General features: G+C 38.1%; 2 protein-coding genes and 1 non-coding gene across 5 annotated transcripts; all 3 read left to right on the plus strand.

The window, feature by feature from the left end:
• The first annotated feature begins 1,237 nt into the window (after nt 1-1,237).
• Nucleotides 1,238-3,037, plus strand: LOC121049168 (putative F-box/FBD/LRR-repeat protein At4g26350). The gene is made up of 2 exons (XM_040505766.1): nt 1,238-2,128; nt 2,388-3,037. Exons 1-2 carry the CDS (start codon nt 1,238-1,240, stop codon nt 2,886-2,888), a joined length of 1,392 nt encoding a protein of 463 aa, XP_040361700.1. The 3' UTR covers nt 2,889-3,037.
• A 6,914-nt stretch (nt 3,038-9,951) lies between these two features.
• LOC112167701 (putative F-box/FBD/LRR-repeat protein At1g78760) lies at nt 9,952-13,010 on the plus strand. Of its 3 annotated transcripts, none has more exons than XM_024304747.2 (4): nt 9,952-10,445; nt 10,919-11,310; nt 11,407-11,813; nt 12,277-13,010. In XM_024304747.2, exons 2-4 carry the CDS (start codon nt 10,926-10,928, stop codon nt 12,736-12,738), a joined length of 1,254 nt encoding a protein of 417 aa, XP_024160515.1. In that variant the 5' UTR covers nt 9,952-10,445; nt 10,919-10,925; the 3' UTR covers nt 12,739-13,010. The 3 variants fall into 3 exon arrangements, with proteins under 3 accessions (XP_024160515.1, XP_024160514.1, XP_024160513.1); XM_024304746.2 differs by having other exon boundaries at nt 9,954-10,143; nt 10,243-10,445; nt 10,919-11,813; XM_024304745.2 differs by having other exon boundaries at nt 9,954-10,445; nt 10,919-11,813.
• A 984-nt stretch (nt 13,011-13,994) lies between these two features.
• TRNAM-CAU lies at nt 13,995-14,084 on the plus strand. Its single transcript is given in 2 exon segments — nt 13,995-14,032; nt 14,049-14,084. It is a non-coding gene; the product is annotated as a tRNA-Met (tRNA).
• Nucleotides 14,085-19,021: the final 4,937 nt, after the last annotated feature.

Genomic DNA, 19,021 nt, shown 5'->3' on the forward strand with positions numbered 1-19,021 from the left:
TGTTGATTGAATGGAAGCTGCGAAACTTGAACTATTAGAAGAATAAAACCTAGCTACCTATTATGTACAATATAGTGCCATAGATCAAATAGAGCAATTCTTCCATATTTTAGCTTGTTTATTTATTCTTTTATTTCATGAATCATTGAGAAAGAGAACGAGTTTTGAAAACGTGTGTGTTTTGCCTAACTTTCTCTGATTCTTGACTAGCGGCTTTCATAAAAGGATTGAAATATGAACTAAGACCTGGGCCAGGCATGATGGGAATGAACGAGCATAAAAATCTGGGGTTTTGTTTTGCTGGGTACATTGTATTTTAGGGTATTTTGGGAAAATCAGTTGGTTTAATTAGACATAATTAAAGGTAATGAAAAAAAAAAAATTTACTGAGTATACTTAGAACTTTGCTGGGTACATTTAGAAAGATCCTTTCTTATTTTGTAATGTAACTGTTCTTTTCGTGTCTATGTAAAAGGCAATATATATGGGCTGCTGTTTACACTGGGTTTGGGCCCATATGGCCTGAAGGATGGTAGCGGTTAAACTGCCAAACAAAGTAAAAAAAAGGAAAAAAAAAAAAGAAGGGGAAATTGGGAACTTTGGAACTTTAACCCAGTGCTTGGAAGGCTCCCATTCGTGAGAAGTTCGGTGTTACAGTACAGAGACACGTGGAAGCGGTGCCTTGGAATATAAAGAGCTCTTCTTGTTCTCAGTACTCAGATTTTGTGTTCTTGTGGGATGATTAACCAGAAACTCTGATCAGGTACTTTGGTTCCAAATCTTTTGAGTTCCTTACCATCTTCTATCTGTTTTGGTTACTAAGAAAACTAAGAAAAACGAAAAAAAGGAATAGGAAATTCAGTTTGAGCTCTTTTTCATCGTTTTATGTATGGATAAATAAATAGTAAATTTGTACTCTTATTTTTTGTTTCCATAATTCCATTGATGAAATGTTGTGGAGAAAATAGGATATAATGTCTAGAGATGCTGTTTATACTTTACAGACCCTTAGTTGAAAATAAGTTGAGAGGCTCTACATTTTTTTTAATTGAAATGGACAGTGGAATATAGATGTACTTTAGTGTTCTTCATTGCTTCAGTTTCTATGTATCTGAAACAGATCATGTGTTTCTATCTGTGATTTTCATAGAGAAGCTTCTGGAGCTCCTCATGTTGTAAGGAGTTGGAAGTTGACATTTTTTTTTTCTTTCCTTTTTTTAAACCATCAAGAGTACAAATGGATTCGGAGTCTAAGAGACCAGCAATAGCTGAAGATAGAATCAGTGCATTACCGGATGCAGTTCTATGTCACATTCTGTCCTGCCTCCAACCAGAATTTAGAAAGTGTGCTGTCAGTACCAGCATTTTGTCCAAAAGGTGGAAGAACATATGGGCTTATGTTCCTAATCTCTACTTCGACAATCATGATTTCCCCTCCTCAGCTGATTTCATAGCGTTTGTTGATCGTGCTCTTCAGATTCGTAACTCGTCCGCGATTCAAAAATTCCATCTCCATTTCGATGGTTGTCAAGCTGAGGATTTCTGTCATATTGATGATTGGATCAGCACTGCCGTCAAGTGTAATGTGGCAGAACTAGATCTTTCAGTCAATCCACATGGAGAAGAGATGTTTGAGTTGCCTGAAAGCCTTTTGACTTGTGGAAGCCTCATGGTTTGGAAGCTGTGGTCAAATCCTTTAATAAACATTCCTAAAGCAGGGTGTTACCCAAGTCTAAAAGAACTCCATCTTAAATTTATCTATCCTGATCTCTTAAATCCGGAAAATGACTTCATGGATTTTTCTCAGTTCCCTGTGCTTGAATACTTGTGGATCGATGGATATCTTGGATTCAAAAGTTTTACTTTCATCATCTCCGGGCCCGAATTGAAGACTTTAAGGATAAATGCAAAGAGTGAAAATGATATTCGTGTAGCACACGTTTTTTATATTAATGCTCCAAAGCTTGAAAGGCTTGATGTCCAAGATGATTTTCTGTCACATTATACCTTGGTGAATACAAGATCTCTAGTCGAAGCCAATGTTCGTGCCTATACTAAACGGGCAACCGAGTTTCTGGCAGGAATTTCCAGTGTTAAATGTTTGGCTATTTCATCTCCTTTCCTTAGGGTAAGTATACACTAGTTGACTTGTTCCTTGGATTATCTATTATATTTGATTGGGAGGATTATAGCAACTAAAGAAACATGTGGTTGGAAGATGGTAGTTAGGGTGATCTCTCTTTTATCATCCCCGTTTTCTTCTCTTTTTTCACAATTTTGTTTTTGTTTTCCTCCCTTCTTTCTATTTATGATCCAAAATAATAGAAGTTGGATTTGCAATTGTATAGCATGAGTTTCCGTTTGATTGATACTTTACTTTTATGAAGGCTTGTTCTGTGGCTGCTTTTGATAATCTGCGTGAGCTGAAGTTGGTTCTCGAGATGGACTATTTTAAGTGGAGTTTGCTGACCAAGGTGCTGGGGATATTATCTAATCTAGAGTCCCTTGTGGTGGAACATGAGAGATATGAGCCCCCCTGCCATCGTGGAGATTCCGAATTGGTTATTAGACTTGAAGAGTGTCAAGAAACTAAAGAAGTTTTTGCAGACGTGCTGCGTTGGAGTCCACCAGAGTTTGTGCCCAACTGTTTGCTGTCACACCTCAAGACCATCTGCATAAAGGGATTCAAGGGAAGCCGATCCTTTGGATATCGAGACGAGAAGGAAGTGATTAAGTACTTGTTAAAGAATGGCCAAGTTTTGCAGAAAATGACTATTTATTCTCCAGGTCTTTCTAGAGGGGCAGAGAAGAAGTTAGACAAGGAACTTTCAGTGCTTGAATGGGGTTCAAAGACTTGTCAAGTTGAAGTTATCACGAAGGTAGTTTGACAGTGTCGGTTTTAGATGGAAACCGTTATGAAGTCGTATTACCACCGTCTTTGTTGATGATGCAATGTAAATTGTAAAATATGATGCTTGTGAAAAATGTAAAATATGGTGTTTGTGAAAAATGTGGTGTGTCATAAACTGATGATGCATCATCTTAGTTGATGATGCAATGTAAAATAAGGTGCTGCTCTTGTGTTTGAAGGATTTTGTTATATAAGTTGTGAAAGTGTCATCTTTGTTGATGATGCAATGTAAACTTTGATGCTTGTGTAAAGTCGTTTATGAAAGGTGAATATATGTTTGTTTGGCTTCTCTATAACTTTACCGAAGAGAGATTTGTACATGGGTGGAGTTTCATGCTAGCAATTTAAAATCTGTTGATTCATCATCACCTGATATTTGTCTAAATTTGTTTTCAATTGTGCAGATACTTTTGTGTATCATAGACCAGACTCTAAATCCCTTTCCCTCTCAAATCCTATATAGTTGTTGGTTAACTATACCAATATATATTATTCAGATTGGTGTCAGATAATGGTAGACTTGTGGAGGCAAGTGTACCACACTGATCTACAAGGAATGCAAAAAAAGAAGTCTACCACTGCATGGAGCTAGTCCGCGGGTAGCGCTTAGTGCATGTTGGGATTGCTACATGACCTTTACTAGACTCTGAGTCCATAGGGCCAAGATGGTTGAATTGAACTCTCCAAGCCTGTTAGTGATGTACCAAAAATTTCTTTTTGGGTTAGAGGGAATATGCAATATTGAAGATAAATTTCGTCACAGCAACATCGTTTTTGTTTATTTACCATAAACTTGAAGTATGTTTATAATGTGATGAAAATTAATTGCAAAACAATTCGAGAAGACATGTCATGCTATCCTTGGCTTTGAAGTAAGTCAACATACCAAGACCGATAGAAAAATGTTTGCATCAAATAAAATAAAATAAAATAGAGTAGACTTATTCTCAAAAAAAAAAAAAAAAAAAAAAAAGAGTAGAGCATTTTGGAACCGGTAACCCTGGGCTTTGGGCCGACTACAAAACTGGGATATGGGCCTGTAGCCCAAAGTGAAAAACCCGCATAAGGTAAAAAGGAGGTACCAAATAAAGATTGACAAATGCAAAGATTGTGAGAGCAAGCAGCCCCCTCTCGACTACAGGGTGCTCTTCCTTTCACTGACACTGATATTTCTCTGGGTTTCCTAATCAGGTACTGTATTTCTTAGCTTTTGAGTTCCTATATTACCACCTGTGTTTGGTTACCTAGAAAACTGAGCAAAACGAACAAAAGTTGAACTCTTTAATATATGCAGAGAACTGCAATATCCATTTCTGTTTCCATTGATAAACTGTTCTAGTAATAATGGGATTGTTGAGAATATGTACATCCCACATGAGAAAAATGGAACATTGTCTATGAGTTTATAAGGGTTTGTGTTACTCTATCAATTATCAATTAGTTTTGGATATGAATCTCAGATTATTTTATCATGGTATCAGAGATTATCCCACGTGTGCATGCCTCATGGCCACACGGACTCCACGTCATCCAAAGTTGTCTACGTGTATGGCTTGAAAATTCCCTATACGTGTAAGGGCGTGTTGAGAATATATACATCCCACAATGGAAAAAAGAGTTTGGCTCACTCCATCTAACCCCATATTACTTTATTAGGGATTTCATGTATTGATGAGGCGTCATGTTGAGGAACTTGGATCTTTTTGTCGATACAGATGAAGAGGATATATTCCCGTTGCCCGAGCTCCTTAGCACTTGCAGAACATTAAGCTGCGGTCAAATTTTATTTTCAACATTCCTATTCCTACATCGAAGTGTTGAAAAGAGATATTACATTTGATCATCCTAGAGACTATTTTCCTGATCGTGACTCGTTTTTTTATTTTTCTTACTTCCCTTTGCTTGAACGTTTGACTATAGGTGGATCTTTTGGAGATGATGGTTTTAATTTCCATATATACTTGCCTGAACTCAAGACTTTAAGGATACGTCTAGACCCTACATATTTTGATCGTGAAGCCCAGATTTTTCATATTAATGCCCCGAAGCTTGAAAAGTTTACTGTCACTGAGAGTGTTTTATCAAATTATACTTTCGAGAATGCAAAATCCCTAGTCGAGGCCAAAATTCTTGTTAACTACGGGTCTTTTTTTGAGGATGATGATGAACAAGATGCATCTGCTAACCGTTCACCTAAGCTTCTGGCAGGAATTTCCACTGTTAAATATCTGTGTCTTTCACATCCGTTTTCTAAGGTAAGTATACAGCAACACTACTTAGCTTGTTGATTGCATTATATATCGTCTTTCATAGAGGATATAGGAAGGCAAGAAACTGGTGGTCGGAAGAGGAGGCAAGATAAGCGTTGCATTTGTGAAGAAACAAATTGGGGAGTGGGGAGCTGAATAGATGGAATGAATGAAAAAAAACTAGATAGTAATTAGGTTTTTGCTATGGAAAGGGAGTATAAAATACAAAATTGTAAATGCTTGAAAAGGTTTGTATCGCTTTGCATCATCCCATCTCCTTTGTATTATCTTGTCTTTTGTAGTTTTGTTTATCATTCTCACAGTTTTTCCTGTTGTAACAAACCTTCTGTTTATGATTACCCTTTTTCCCATTATTTAAATGCATAAACAACTGTTTCATCTATGCATCAGTTTCTTCATGACTAATACTGATCTTTCATGAAGGTTTGTTTTGTGGCTGCTTTTGATAATTTTCACGAGTTGACACTTCTTCTTGATGAGGACTATTCTGAATGGAGTGTGCTAACCAAGTTGCTCGAGAAATCTTCCAATCTAGAATCTCTTGTGTTGGAACATGAGAAAGATTATCCTCCCTCTAATGGTGAAGATGAATCACGTTTAGTGGCTACATATAAAGGGAGTTTCGATTACATAGAAGTGCCGCATTGGAGTCCACCGAAGTCTCTGCCCACCGGTTTTCTGTCACACCTGAAGACCATCTGCATAAAGGGATTCAAGGGAAAGGGATTTTTTTTTGATATCAAAATGAGGAGGAGCTTTTAAAATATCTGTTAAAGGCTGGTCAAGTTTTGCAGAAGATGACTATATATACTCCTGGTCTTTCTGAGGGTGCAGAGGAGGAATTATATGAGGAATTTTCAACGTTTGAATGAGGTTCAAAGACTTGTACGTCAAGTTGAAATTATCAAGAAGGTATTTGTTCGGCGATGGAATTAGAAGGATACCGTATATCAGTGTTGTAAAAGCATATCTTTGTTGACAATTCAATGTAAAGCAGGATGCTTCTTTAAAGATGTATCAAGGTATTCTGCCATCAAAGATCCATCTGTATGTTTAGCTCCTCTATAACTCTGTAATATTTTATTTTGGCGCCATGAATATATCTGGAGACTTTTACATGGAGCTGTATGAATGTATTTGTTGATCTCATTTTTTGCTAGAAATTTAAACTCTTGTTGATTTATACCAAAGTACTGGATTTCCTAAAGGACTCCTATTTCATTATAGAGAAAAATTCAGCCACCGTCCCCAAACTATGCTGTCAAGGCCAATTTGATACCTAAACTCTCAAAAGTATCAATGTGATACCTAAAGAAATATTTAGCCAGCAACCGCCTGCGCCTGCACCTGCACCAAATTCTCCTCCCTCATTGGCAACATCTGTTGAAAGACCATTTTCTGGCCACTTCTGGTTAACTCCAGCGGATGTTTGGACACCCCTCAGCGGAAGCAAACGAAAGTTGAGTGACATGATTAAAAAAAAGGGAAAATGCTCATTTACCCAATTTTAGCTTAAAATTTGCCCACTTGCTCCACTAACTGTTTTTTAACCCCGTTTACCCAAAACACTCTAAGGGATTATTTCCCCTTTACCCAATTAATTCTTTTTTTCTTCTTTTTATTTATTTTTGGGACTTTTTTGCCGTCTCCCCCCTCACTGATTTCTCTCTCCTCCCCCCTCACTCTCTCTCTCTCTCTCTCTCTCTCTCTCTCTCTCTCCAGACGACGTCGGATTTCTCTCTCCCTCCCTCCATCCCTCCAGCAAGTCGCCCACGACGCCTGCTCTAGCCATTGCGGCGCCGAAACTCGTCGTCGTGCTCTCCGCGGCCAAGCTCGACGCCAAGCCAACGGTCCTCGTCGCTTAGAAGCTCGGCGAGGCTGGGGTTGACCTTCTGAAGGAATCGACGATGGACTGAAAACTGCTATCTGCTATTTTACAGTCATAACCATAAAAGTTGTTACATTAGTGCCCCCCAGTAGACTTTGTATTGGGGGCCAATGATGACTACTTTATTTATTGACGGACTGAAAACTGCTATTCCAAAGTAAATGTAGTGTTAAATTGTAGTAGTCGATAAATGAAAAAAATTGTGTGGTTTGTGTCAGTTTAGTGGGGGGCAGTAGACAAAATATTGACCCTCAAAATGTGGGTTTTTAGACATTATCTGTTGTTTTGAGTGTGAATAACTTCTATAATCTGTGAAACATAGGAAGCGGTGTAATGTTTGATAGTCTATTGGGGGGCAGTAGACACATTAGTGCTACCCAATAATGTCTTTCTTAGGAGACAGTAATCATCTCTTGTTGATTTGTTTGTGATAAAGTGCAATACACTATGAATCCTTGAAACTTGTGCAAGTTTTAATGGTTTAGTGGGGGGCAGTAGACACATTACTGCCTCCAAATAATGTCTTCATACGAAGTCAGAACCCTTCACTTAACTGGTGCAAATTTTAATGGTTTAGTGGGGGGCAGTAGACACATTACTGCCCCCAAATAATGTCTTCGTTTTAAGTCAGAACCATTCACTTAACTATCATTGACAGATTATTGTACTTTAATAAACTCAAAACAACATAAGACTTATCAAAACTCTAATTTCAGTGATTAATTAACCACAGTTAAGAAATTAGTGGGGGCAATAATCTGTCTATTACCCCCCAATAGACCACAGTTTTGACGTCGTCCGAGACCTGCAAGGGAAGCCCAGACCCGATTCCAGCGTGGAGCTTCGGAGCTTCCCGGACATCTGACGAACAAAACCGACGAAGCCCAGAGGGGTTGGGATCGTGGAGTTAGATGGCGTCATCCTCTGGTGGTCCGACGGTGGGACGGAGAGGCGGCGGTGGAGGCCAACATCGACGGTGGAGTGGTGGGCGTGGTGGCTTAGAGAGAGAGAGAGAAAGAGAGCCTGAGAAGAGGTTAGAGAGAGAGAGAGAGAGAGAGAGAGAGAGAGAGAGAGAGAGAGAGAGAGAGAGAGAGAGAGAGAGAGAGAGAGAGAGATATGAGTTTAATTTGTTAATTAAAATGAGGGCAATACTGTCAAACACTGTTAGATTGGGTAAATGAGGTTAAAAAACTCTTGGTGGAGTAAGTGGGCAATTTTTGGCCAAAAATTGGGTAAGTGGTCACAGCCCCAAATTAAATATATCAAATCTTTTTGCACCTAGAAAATTTCTCTGGGCACCCAAAGGACGCCCATGTCTTCTTCTCCGCCAAAACCGACCTCCTTCTTCTCTGCCCAATAGCTCTCCTCTTCCGATGCAACCAATTGGGAAATCGGTTTGCTGCACACCAAACTATGGGCAGGAGATGAGGTGGATGTCCAGGGGATGGCAAAACTTCACCCATTATGGCAAACAGCTTTCTTCCAATTCCTAAATTACACGGCTGCTCAATCATCGAAAATGACCAAAGCCACAGCTGAGGTAACATTACAATCATTGCATTACAATTTAACTTTTGGGTATTGAAATTCATGTATGTGTTAATTGATTGAACCAACCTTGCAGCCAGTGAATGGTCAGTCGAATGGCTCCGCTACAAGCACAAAGTTGACTGGGAAGAACTGTGCTCAGGCGCTTCAAAAGATGATTGATTAGTGGAAAGAAAAATAGTACAAATCTTTGAACATGGATTGAGGAGGAGGGGAGGAGGTCCTTGAGGGAGGTGTAGGACTCAAAGCTCTTGAGGGAGAGAAGCTCCAAGTCGAGCTGCGGCGGCCGATGGCGATGCGTCACAGCGCTGTTTTGGGTTGGGAAGCTGCAGTTGTGGCGGGGCTTACTGGTGGGAGTGGTGGAGGAGGAGAGGTGGCTGAGCTTGGTGGGGACGACAACGGAGGTGGAGATGGAGTTGCGAACCGGTTTCCCAGTTGGTTGCGCCAGACATCCACCTCGGCACTCCTACCCAGAGCCTCCTCCTTGTCACCGACAGCGGCGGCGATCCCCGGCGCTCCGACTGTTCTTCATATGCCACAAACGCTTTTGATCAAAAAACAAATTTCTCCATTTCGACTGCTATTTATAAACCCAAAAATCCATTCCCAGAAAATAACCAATTGTGATAGAAAGGAGAGAGGATCACATTGGGAAAGGAAGAGAGAAAGAGAGAGAGCTCGATCTGCTTTTTATTATTATTTTTATTTTATTGTTAATTAATTAGTAAAGAAAGACAATTTTATCCTTAATAAAAATATCATGTGCTTGACCAATGCTTGGTAGTTCAAGTGGTAAGGAGCTTGTTCCCCTTAAGCAAGGTCTCGAGTTCGAGCATTGTGAATGGAACAGCCAGTATTGGGAGAGCTTCCCCACTAAATGGGGTCCGACCCGGCTCGAGAGGGATTAGTCCTTACCTACGGGTGGGGGATACCTTGGTTTAACCCAAAAAAAAAATATATATCATGTGCTTGCCACGTCAGCAAACAGACGGAGCCGTTAGGGCTTTTTGACGGAAGATACGTCAGAATATGTCTTTGGGCATCACATCATTTGGGCATCAAATTGACCTTGGCAGCATAGTTTGAGGACGGTAACTGAAGTTTTCTCTTCATTATATAAGTTTTTTTCTTTCCTAAAGCAAACCAAAAAGTTAGAGCCGACTGTGAACAAGATAGTGGGCCTCTTATGTTCTGGCCCATAACATAAGATAAACAATGGTCCACTAAAATTTACTATACTAGATTTGTCCACTAAAATTTAGTAACAGTGCCGGTTCAAGCCGAGCCGACACTGTGAAATGACGATTTTACCTTCTTTTCCGCCCTAGGTATAAAACTCTCTTTAGCCTCCGCCGAATCTTCTTTCCTTTTCTGTCGCTCTCATCATTCTAGTACTGGGTTTTCAATTTTGATCAAGAATTGAAAGCTGATCAAAATTATCAGTGGCTTTGATATTTGAGGGATCATGTTGCCAATGGAGTTGTCGTCTGTGTATTTAGGTTGCAGTGTTGCAGCTGGAATTGCTGGTACCCTTTCTTAAATTTGACACTGTTCTAATTCATTATTCATGGAGGTTTTCTTCCATTATATGCTTGACTCTTAGATTTCTGGTTTCTGGGTACCAGAATCTTGAATCCTTTTGAATGAACTAGTCAGAGGTAATTAGGTAAATCCGTAAATGACGGTGACCTTGAAATTCTCAAAGAGTACGCGGAAGGTTTACGAATGGTTGCAGAAACGGTGTAGTTTTAAGTTCTCTTCTTCTGCATGCATTTCAAGGGATCATCAGAGTTCTTACATTCGCCAACACTAATAGAATTTTCCTGAGGTAAGTTTTCTTTCTAGTCTTTCAAGTTACTGAGAAAAACGAGTGATAAATAGAAAATTCAAGTCTTTTCTCTGTTATTCTCGAAAGAAGTAAGGACAAAATGTAATCTTCGTTTTTGTTTCCATGGTTTTGATGTCTTGATTATCTGTGAACTTATCATGCATTTATCTTTAGTTTGTTTTCATGATTTTGATGTCTAGATTATGTTTAAGAAATCATGTATTTACCCTCAGCTTCTATGTTAAGTCAACCCACTTTAAAAGAAGAGTCTATATATATATTTCCTTAAAGCGGAGGAGAAATGAAGGTTTACAGGTTTTGTGTATTGATCTGTTGCAATTTTTTAGTAGCTGAATTAGAACATTTGTGAAAAAAATAAGAAAAATCTGTATACAGAAGCTTATTAACATTATTCTAGCCTGCACAAGATATAACAATGGTTGCAACTTGACAGTGTTCTTTTGAACGATCAGGGTATAAATGGTTCCGCAATCCAACAGTCGACTGAGGGTTCAAGATAGGGTCAGTGAACTACCAGATGCAGTTTTGTGTCACATACTTAGTTTCCTTGGACCAGATTATGCAAAGTGTGCTGTCAGGACCAGTATTTTGTCTAAGAGATGGAAGAACATGTGGGCCTGTGCTCCCACTGTGAATTTGAACAGTCGAGATTTCTCCTCCTCTGCTGATTTCATAGCGTTTGCTGATCGTTTTCTTCTTCTTCGTGACTCATCAACCATTCAAAAGTTGTATCTTCATTTCATTCTTTGCTCTGCTGAAGATTTCTCTCGTGTTGATGCTTGGATTCGCACTGCTATTAGGTGTAACGTGGTGGAGCTTGATCTTTGTGTCTATTCAGATGGAGGTGAGGTGTTTGAGTTGCCCAAAAGCCTTTTCACTTGCAAAACACTCATGTCTTTGAAGCTGATGTCTAATTTTGTTATCAACATGCCAACATCAGTGTGTTTCCCAAGTCTCAAATTCTTCTACGTTACTGTCCCTACTGATAAAGACTCCATGGATTTTTCTCATTGCCCTGCGCTGGAACATTTAACTATAGATGGATATCATGGAGAGGATGGTGTTTATCTCAACATCTCTGTGTCTGAACTGAAGACGTTGAAGATAACTAGTACAGATATATACAGTGTTAACATCAATGCCCCAAAACTTGAAAAACTTGATCTCAAGGAGTCGGTTTTGTCAGATTATGACTTGGAGAATACAAAATCCCTAGTTGAAGCTAATATTTATCTCTATCACGAAGAGGAAGAAGGCGACGAAGAGGATGCTGCTGTCTGTGCAACTAATCTCTTGGAAGGAATTTCCGGTGTTAAATATCTGTTCCTTTCCTCTCGTATCTGTGAGGTATGTACACTTTTATCAACTTTCTCCTTGCATTATGTGTGTCTAAATTATATATTTTGCGGAGAAGATTAGAAGAAGGAAATAAAGAGGTGACTGCAGGAGTGGAAGGAAACATTTGTGCTCCTATTTTTTTAGAGAGGAAGAATAAAGTGGCCAGGCATATATACAGTGTCGTTTCATCAGTTTGACTGCCTTCAAAGCTGGACATGCTAGAAGATGGAAATAATAGTTAGGGATGGTGTGGAATGGAATTAAGGACATAGACTGTAGGTGCATAAGATTCTCATTTCTTCAGTCATGCCATTTTTTGTTATCTGTGACCTCTGTATCAGTCTTGTTATATTATCTTGGTACCAAAGGTGGGGTTTATGACTGAAAATCTTTTGAAATAGTATGCTGTACTTAAGAAAATGTGTATGTCTCCATGAGTTTTTGATTGATTAATACATTGTCTTTTGTGAAGAATTGTTCTGTGCCTGCTTTTGATAATTTGAGCAAATTGACGCTAGCTCTTCATAGCGGCTGTTATGGGTGGGGAATTCTAACGATGTTGTTGGAGAGAGCATCAAATCTAGAATGTCTTGTGTTGGAACATGACCATCATCATTATCCCGCCTATTGTGAGTCGGTGATTGAACTTGAAGATCCTATTGAAGTTCCCCCTGAAGTAGTTATATGGAGTCCACCAGAGTCTGTTCCTAAATGTGTGTCGTCACACCTCAAGAGTGTCTCCTTAAAGGGATTCCAGGGAAAGCATTTCTGGGGACATGTAGATGAAATGGAAGTGCTCAAGTATTTACTAGAGAATGGTCAAGTTTTGAAGGAGATGACTATTTACACTGAGTTTCTAGAACAGGAGTTGTACGGTGAACTTTCAAGGTTTGAATGGGGTTCAGAGACTTGTCAAGTTGAGATTATCAACTAAGGATCTTAGGTTTTAGAAGCAGTTTGTTTGAAGGTCAAATTCCACATTTTAAAAGGGTTTTGTTTTGTTACAAGTCTGTATAAGCATCAATTTCTTGATGACGCAATGGTAAAGATGACACTGCTACTTGTTTTGAAGTTGATGTTTTTGATGGATTCTGTTAGCTAAGCAATAGGAATCTGTTTGCAGTATTTTATCTTGCTTAGTGTCTGTTTCTTCTCGATTTTGTTTTAAAATGAAAGTTCATAAGATAGTAAAGACTCGTTTCATTCTGTTCAAACAGTCTTAGAACGAGATATAAGAGGTGTCAAAGGATGAAAATCAGAAAGAAAAAAACATGAATTCAGTCCAGATCAGTATACGTTAAAGTTTTGTTATTCAGATTTTCTACGATGTAGACCCTCATTGGTGTTGAATGACTAAGAACAGCTCGATTTTTAAATTTTCTCTAAATATCTAAGTCAATGGTGTAGGACTTCTTTCAAGTTTGTTTCCCTAGTCATTCAAAATCTCTTGAATGACTCTAGATCGCTTGCTTTTGTACTTGATATATCAACTTTGTCACCATCTTAATTTCATTACAAGGTCGTCCTGATTATTACGTGATTTGTAGTTTGTGACTCCTTATTGGTTCCGCATTATTATGTCAATTGATGGTTAATTCTATAATTCACTCTTATAGAGTTGGCGCTACTACGGTAGAGTCTTGAACAAGACAGTCATTACTTCCCTCAATATGAGCAGTCTCTTGTAACTGTACAATGTAACTGTTTTCCTTAACCGTGTAGGATATAGTGGCCATTAATTACGGTTACCAACTTGCCATCCATATCATAGACTGCGTCGAAAGTTGCATTGCAGTAGAGACGGTTGTGGCTCTCATCCCCTTAGCAATTCCCCCAATTTCTTTCTCGAGGATCAGAGCTTTAACGACTCACCAACACTCGGCTGCTCCAGATAATCTCATAGAGTCATAGGGTATTTTCATATCTAACGTTTTGAGTTTCTTATCGGATTGATTTCGAATAAAATAGAAGATTCAGAAGTGAGGTATACTCTTTCTATGTAGTCTTTAGTTTTGTTTCCATCCATAAAATAAAAACTACAATCCAATAAGTGTTTGATTTCCAGATAGATGTGAAGATAAACTGGGGGTTTTCAAGGATCTGAGCAAGATTCAAGGATTGCTATTTCAATATTATTAAGATTTGAGAAATAGACATATTTAATAATTGATGAGTCACTTAGAACATCAAGGGGTGGTGGCGCAGTTGGCTAGCGCGTAGGTCTCATAGCTTGGAGAGTGAGTTATCCTGAGGTCGAGAGTTCGAGCCTCTCTCACCCCATATTTTTTTTTTTTCCAATTCCTTAGGCTAGTCGAGTTAAGATAATAGGATTAGGCTAGACTAGGGTTTTGATCGCCTCACGTTAACTGAAATATAACATATGTGACAACTGACAAGCTTTCTATGAAATTTTCTTAGGCTACCCAATTTAAATTATTCCAAGTTGACAATGTTTCTGAAAGACATTTAGGGTTCCAATTGAAGTCCCAGAGTCGAGTGCGAGCTGAAGATAGGATCTGGTGGATTCAGTTCTTTGTCACATACTTGCTTTCCTTGAGACAAAATCTGTTGTGAGGACTAGAGTTTTGTCTACAATGTGGAAGAACATATGGGCTACTGTTCCCAATCTAGTATTTTACCATCTACCTCACTCCATAACTGCTCATTTCGTGGCCTTTGTCAATCGCATACTTTTCTTTCGTGACTCATCATCTGCCATTCAAATGTTCCATCTTCATTTCACTTCTTGCCATGCAGAGGATTTCATTCACATTGATAGATGGATTCGCGCTGCAATTATGTGTCATGTTGTTGAGATGTATCTTTATGTAGACTCGTATGATTGCGAGCTGCTTGAGTTGAGTTGCCTGAAAGCCTTTTCACATGCAAAACACTGAAGGTTTTGACCCTGAAGTCGAACTTTATCACCAATATTCCTACATCAGGGTGTTTCCCAAATCTGAAGTTCCTTCGTTATACAGTTGATTACCATGCTCCTAAAGACTCGTATGAATTTTCTAATTTTCCTTTACTTGAACATTTGTCCATAGAAGGACATCTTGGAGACGGAGATGCTTTTAGTTTCAGTATCTCTGCCAGAACTGAAGACCTTAAATGTGAGTTTAACATCTACATGTGATTTTCCTGAGGCTTCCAATTTTTCTATCAATGCAACAAAGCTTGAAAAGCTTGATCTCATGGAGGCCGTTTTGTCGAATTTTATCTTGGAGAATACAAAATCTCTAGTCAAAGCCAATATCCATGTCTATTTTCATGATGATGATGAGCAAGATGCCTCGGCTAACTGTGCAACTAAGTTTCTGGCAGGAATTTCTAGTGTGCAATATATGTCTCTTTCATCTCATTTCTTTCAGGTAAGTAGATCCAAACTTGTTACTAACATTGCATATTGTGTTTGCTGGAGGATTATAGGTAGAAAAGATGTGTTCCTTTTTGTAAAAAGCCGTGTATCTCATTCTTAATTATTATTCTTTCTTTCTATCTGATAGCCTCCTTTTTTTGTTCAGCAGTATATGATTTTTAGTAGTATATTATTCAGAAAGCAAAGGTTTAATACTTTATTTTCAGCTTGAGTTTCTGGTTTGATTAATATTTTTGTCTTTCAAAAAGGCTTGTTCTCCGCCAGCTTTTGATAATTTGAGGAAATTGAAGCTGATTCATCATCATTGTTGTGACAGGTGGGAATTGCTGATAAAGTTGCTGGAGAGATCACATAATCTAGAATGTCTTGTCTTAGAACATGAGGGTCATCGTCAACCTCGCAATAAAAAAGGGCATAAGGATTAAAGTTCCGGAAGACTTCAAACTTGTAGAGTTCCCAGCAGAGGTTCAATGGAGAGTCCACCGGAGTCTGTTCCCAAGTGTTGGTTGTCATCTCTCATGAGTATCTGCATAATGGGGTTCAAGGGAAAGGGAATATATGGACATCTAGATGAGATGGAAGTGATCAAGTATTTGTTAACAAATGGTCGAGTTTTGGAGAAGATGACTATTTATACTCCTGGTCTTTTCATTTGCACAACAGAAGACTTCTACAAGGAATTTTCATTGTTCGGGTGGGGATCGAAGACTTGTGAAGTTGAGATTGTTAAGAAGATATTTTATTATGGTTAGAAGGATTCTGGTATCGAAGTTGTAATGGCATCATCATCTTCGTTGATGATGTTCAACAGAAGGGTGATGCTTCTTTTGAGATGAGGTTTAGACTATAGAGGGTTTTCTGTAATCCGTTTCCATAGTTGGAAGTATTTATGTAGCTTCTAAAATACTTGGATTGATTTGTGTTTTCATGATTGCTGGGAACATGTTCTATAAATCGCTAGAAGGTTGACGGGCGATAGGGAGGGGCTTAGCGCCTAGACACTTGCACGACTATTTGTTTAGCTTCTAAAATACTTGGATTGATTTGTGTTTTCAACTTTTCATGATTATTGTGATTCTATGAATCATGTGATTGTGAACTATTAATGTAGTCTTGTAAATTCATTTGTTCTTATGAAGATTTCATATAATTTTTTATATCAATCGGAGAGATCTTTTTTTTTTTTTTTTTTTGGTCTACTAGAAATTTTGGTTAAAATGATCAAGTTTGTCAGACCTCTGACCTAGCGCTCTACTAGATTGGAGTGGTTGGGCTTTTTGGGCCCTCAATTGGTTTGTGGGCCTCACCTATGGGCTCATTGGATTAGGGTTTTACATATTATGTAATTTCAATTTTAGTCCTTCTTTTTTGAAGGAAGCTTTGGCTATTTTTTCTTTTTTTGAGTGTGGGAAGATTGCAAAAATTAGTTGCTCGGTTGAAACCTCTTATTTACCTTCTTATGAGTATCTAGGTCTAACAAAGTGTGTTGACTTTTTAAAATGTGGGTGTACTCTGGATATGTTGTATTCTATTTGTTTTAGAATAGGATTTTGTATGTCCTAAATGACAGCTCTTCTGTCAAGCCCATAGGAGTGTGTGGTTTGGTACTGCTTGCTGAATTATAGAATTGGATTGACCTTCTTCTTTAAAAAACAAGTGTCTTTTTTCTATTGTAAACAGTTAAATATGTAAAATTACTTATATCATGACATTTTTCGTCGTGCTCTTAATATATGTATTTCTAATTTTCATCTTTAGTATTACAATTAACATGCTCATAATCATTTAGATTAGTGTTATTAATTTTTCTTTTGTAACCACTGCAAGTGGCCTAGTGGTTCTTGCCTAGTTGGGTGTGCTCTCCAACCTAGGTTCGAACCCCGAAGCTGTCAAAGTGGCTAGGCACTGTGCTGCAATGCACAGTTGGAGTATTTCACATGCGCCGAATGAGTTTATCTTGGGCCTAGGAAGCCTTTGGGTTCACCTTGACAAAGTCAAAAAAAAAAAAAATCTTACTTTTGTAAGTAAAAAGTTACGTTTTATGTATTCTTGGTATTTGATTTAATTTATAATAAAAAAAAGGTAAAACATAAGAAAAACGTGAACTGGCTATTTAAATGTTTGGGCATACTAGCTAACAGACCACTAGCTACCTACCTATGGCGCGCACATAGAAGAGATAAAAAAAATAATAAACTAATAAAAAAAAGTCTATCTAATGGAATAACTACGCAAAACTGCTTAAGATAACATTTGAGTATGGTTTCAAAGTAGAAATGGGGTAACCATTGCTCACCGACTTGCAAGTGAGGCTCATGAGTCTATGAATAGCTTAGATTGGAATGGTAATATTCCTGAGCTGCTTAGAGATGTTCTAAGCTTTGATCGTAACAATATTGTTTAAGTTTCAATAAAGGGTGAGGTACAGGAGCGGATTCACATAGAGCCCAGATTAGGCACTTGTGTAGACTGGGTTTTTGAGTTTACACTAATTTGGTGTAGGCAAGGTATGTGAAAATGGCAGAAATTGGGCAAAAACATGGCAAAACAAGGGCAAAATCTTCATAATTGCCTCCAGAATCTATAGCTTCCCTCTAATTTTCTTCTCTTCCCCTCCTGCCATTGTCTTGCCTTACCTGAAAAAAAATTCTGGCTCCGCCCCTGGTGAGGTTATTTCCACCCCACCAAACGCTTTGTTCACCCTGTAATTAAATTTTCATCTTGAAAATTTTCAATTTCACCCTCAAATAATTTTAAAAAGAAAAAAATATATTACCATTTACCATTGAAAATGTGAAACTAGAAAAGAAAAAGAAAATTAGCACACCATCAACCCCATGCCTTCTAGTTTCTTTTTACTCTTTTCAATTTTTTTTCCTCTTCTCTATCTTCTCCCTTCATCAACTATGATGACATAGAATCAAACATGAGTCACATGAAGTTGAACAAAATAATACTAACCAACAATTTTTTTCACTTGTTGCTATAACTTGAAAATTTCGTCTAATTTATTTGTTTGGTTAGCTAGCGATGAAGAAGCTAAGAAGATTAAAAAATATATATATATTTGGTATAGTGATATGATAATTGGAATGTCTGTTGGGTAATAAAACTAAATTGATTTTGTTCAATTAAATCCAGAATATGTGTCTGGCCTAAACTCTAGGTTACTTGACCTAGTTGTAATAGGGTTTTGAATTAGAGATATTGTCGGAGATATTCATAGATATCCGATTAATTGTACGATCTTTCCTTGTACAACTCTGATTTTATGTCTTGTAATCCTCTATATAAAGAGGCCCGGCCCTATTATCAATGAAAGCACAACTCAATTCTCTCCCAATTCAGTTTTCCTTAAACACATTATCAGCACAAAACTCTGAAACAAATATCTAAAACCCTAAATCCGAATACAAAACCTTGAAACCTTTTTTGCCTCCGCCACACAACTTGAAGCCCTTGACTCCAGGAATCCAGAACCAGCGGCAGAACCGGCCGGAAACCTACGAAACCGGCCACCGGAACCTCCAAACCACCCACAGCAAATAATCCACCAGTTCACCACCTTCCGGACCTCCAATTGCTACCAAATTTTTCCTGCAGTAGGACCTCAATCCCAGGATCCGGGAACCGAAAAATTACCATATGCACTTATCAAAATCTTAAAAAAACCTACTAATTCAATCCATTAAACTCGGTCAAAGTTTATATGGAATTAGTATAGTCCATGGATTCAGCAAAATCTTTGAAAATCAATTAATTAAAAAAAAATCAAACAAAATCGTAAAAAAATGTAAATTGAATAATTTAGTGACAATAATCTTCTCTTAAAAGG

The sequence above is a fragment of the Rosa chinensis genome, chromosome 5, assembly GCF_002994745.2.
Source record: "Rosa chinensis cultivar Old Blush chromosome 5, RchiOBHm-V2, whole genome shotgun sequence".
NCBI lineage: Eukaryota > Viridiplantae > Streptophyta > Magnoliopsida > Rosales > Rosaceae > Rosa > Rosa chinensis.

What these genes read in the sequence shown, in the direction of transcription:
- LOC121049168 (XM_040505766.1), top strand. Translation starts at nt 1,238, where the DNA reads ATGGATTCGGAGTCTAAGAGACCAGCAATAGCTGAAGATAGAATCAGT. An exon ending in TTTCATCTCCTTTCCTTAGG is followed by an intron (nt 2,129 to 2,387) that starts GTAAGTATACAC and finishes ACTTTTATGAAG; the next exon opens with GCTTGTTCTGTGGCTGCTTT.
- LOC112167701 (XM_024304745.2), top strand. Translation starts at nt 10,926, where the DNA reads ATGGTTCCGCAATCCAACAGTCGACTGAGGGTTCAAGATAGGGTCAGT. An exon ending in TTTCCTCTCGTATCTGTGAG is followed by an intron (nt 11,814 to 12,276) that starts GTATGTACACTT and finishes TCTTTTGTGAAG; the next exon opens with AATTGTTCTGTGCCTGCTTT.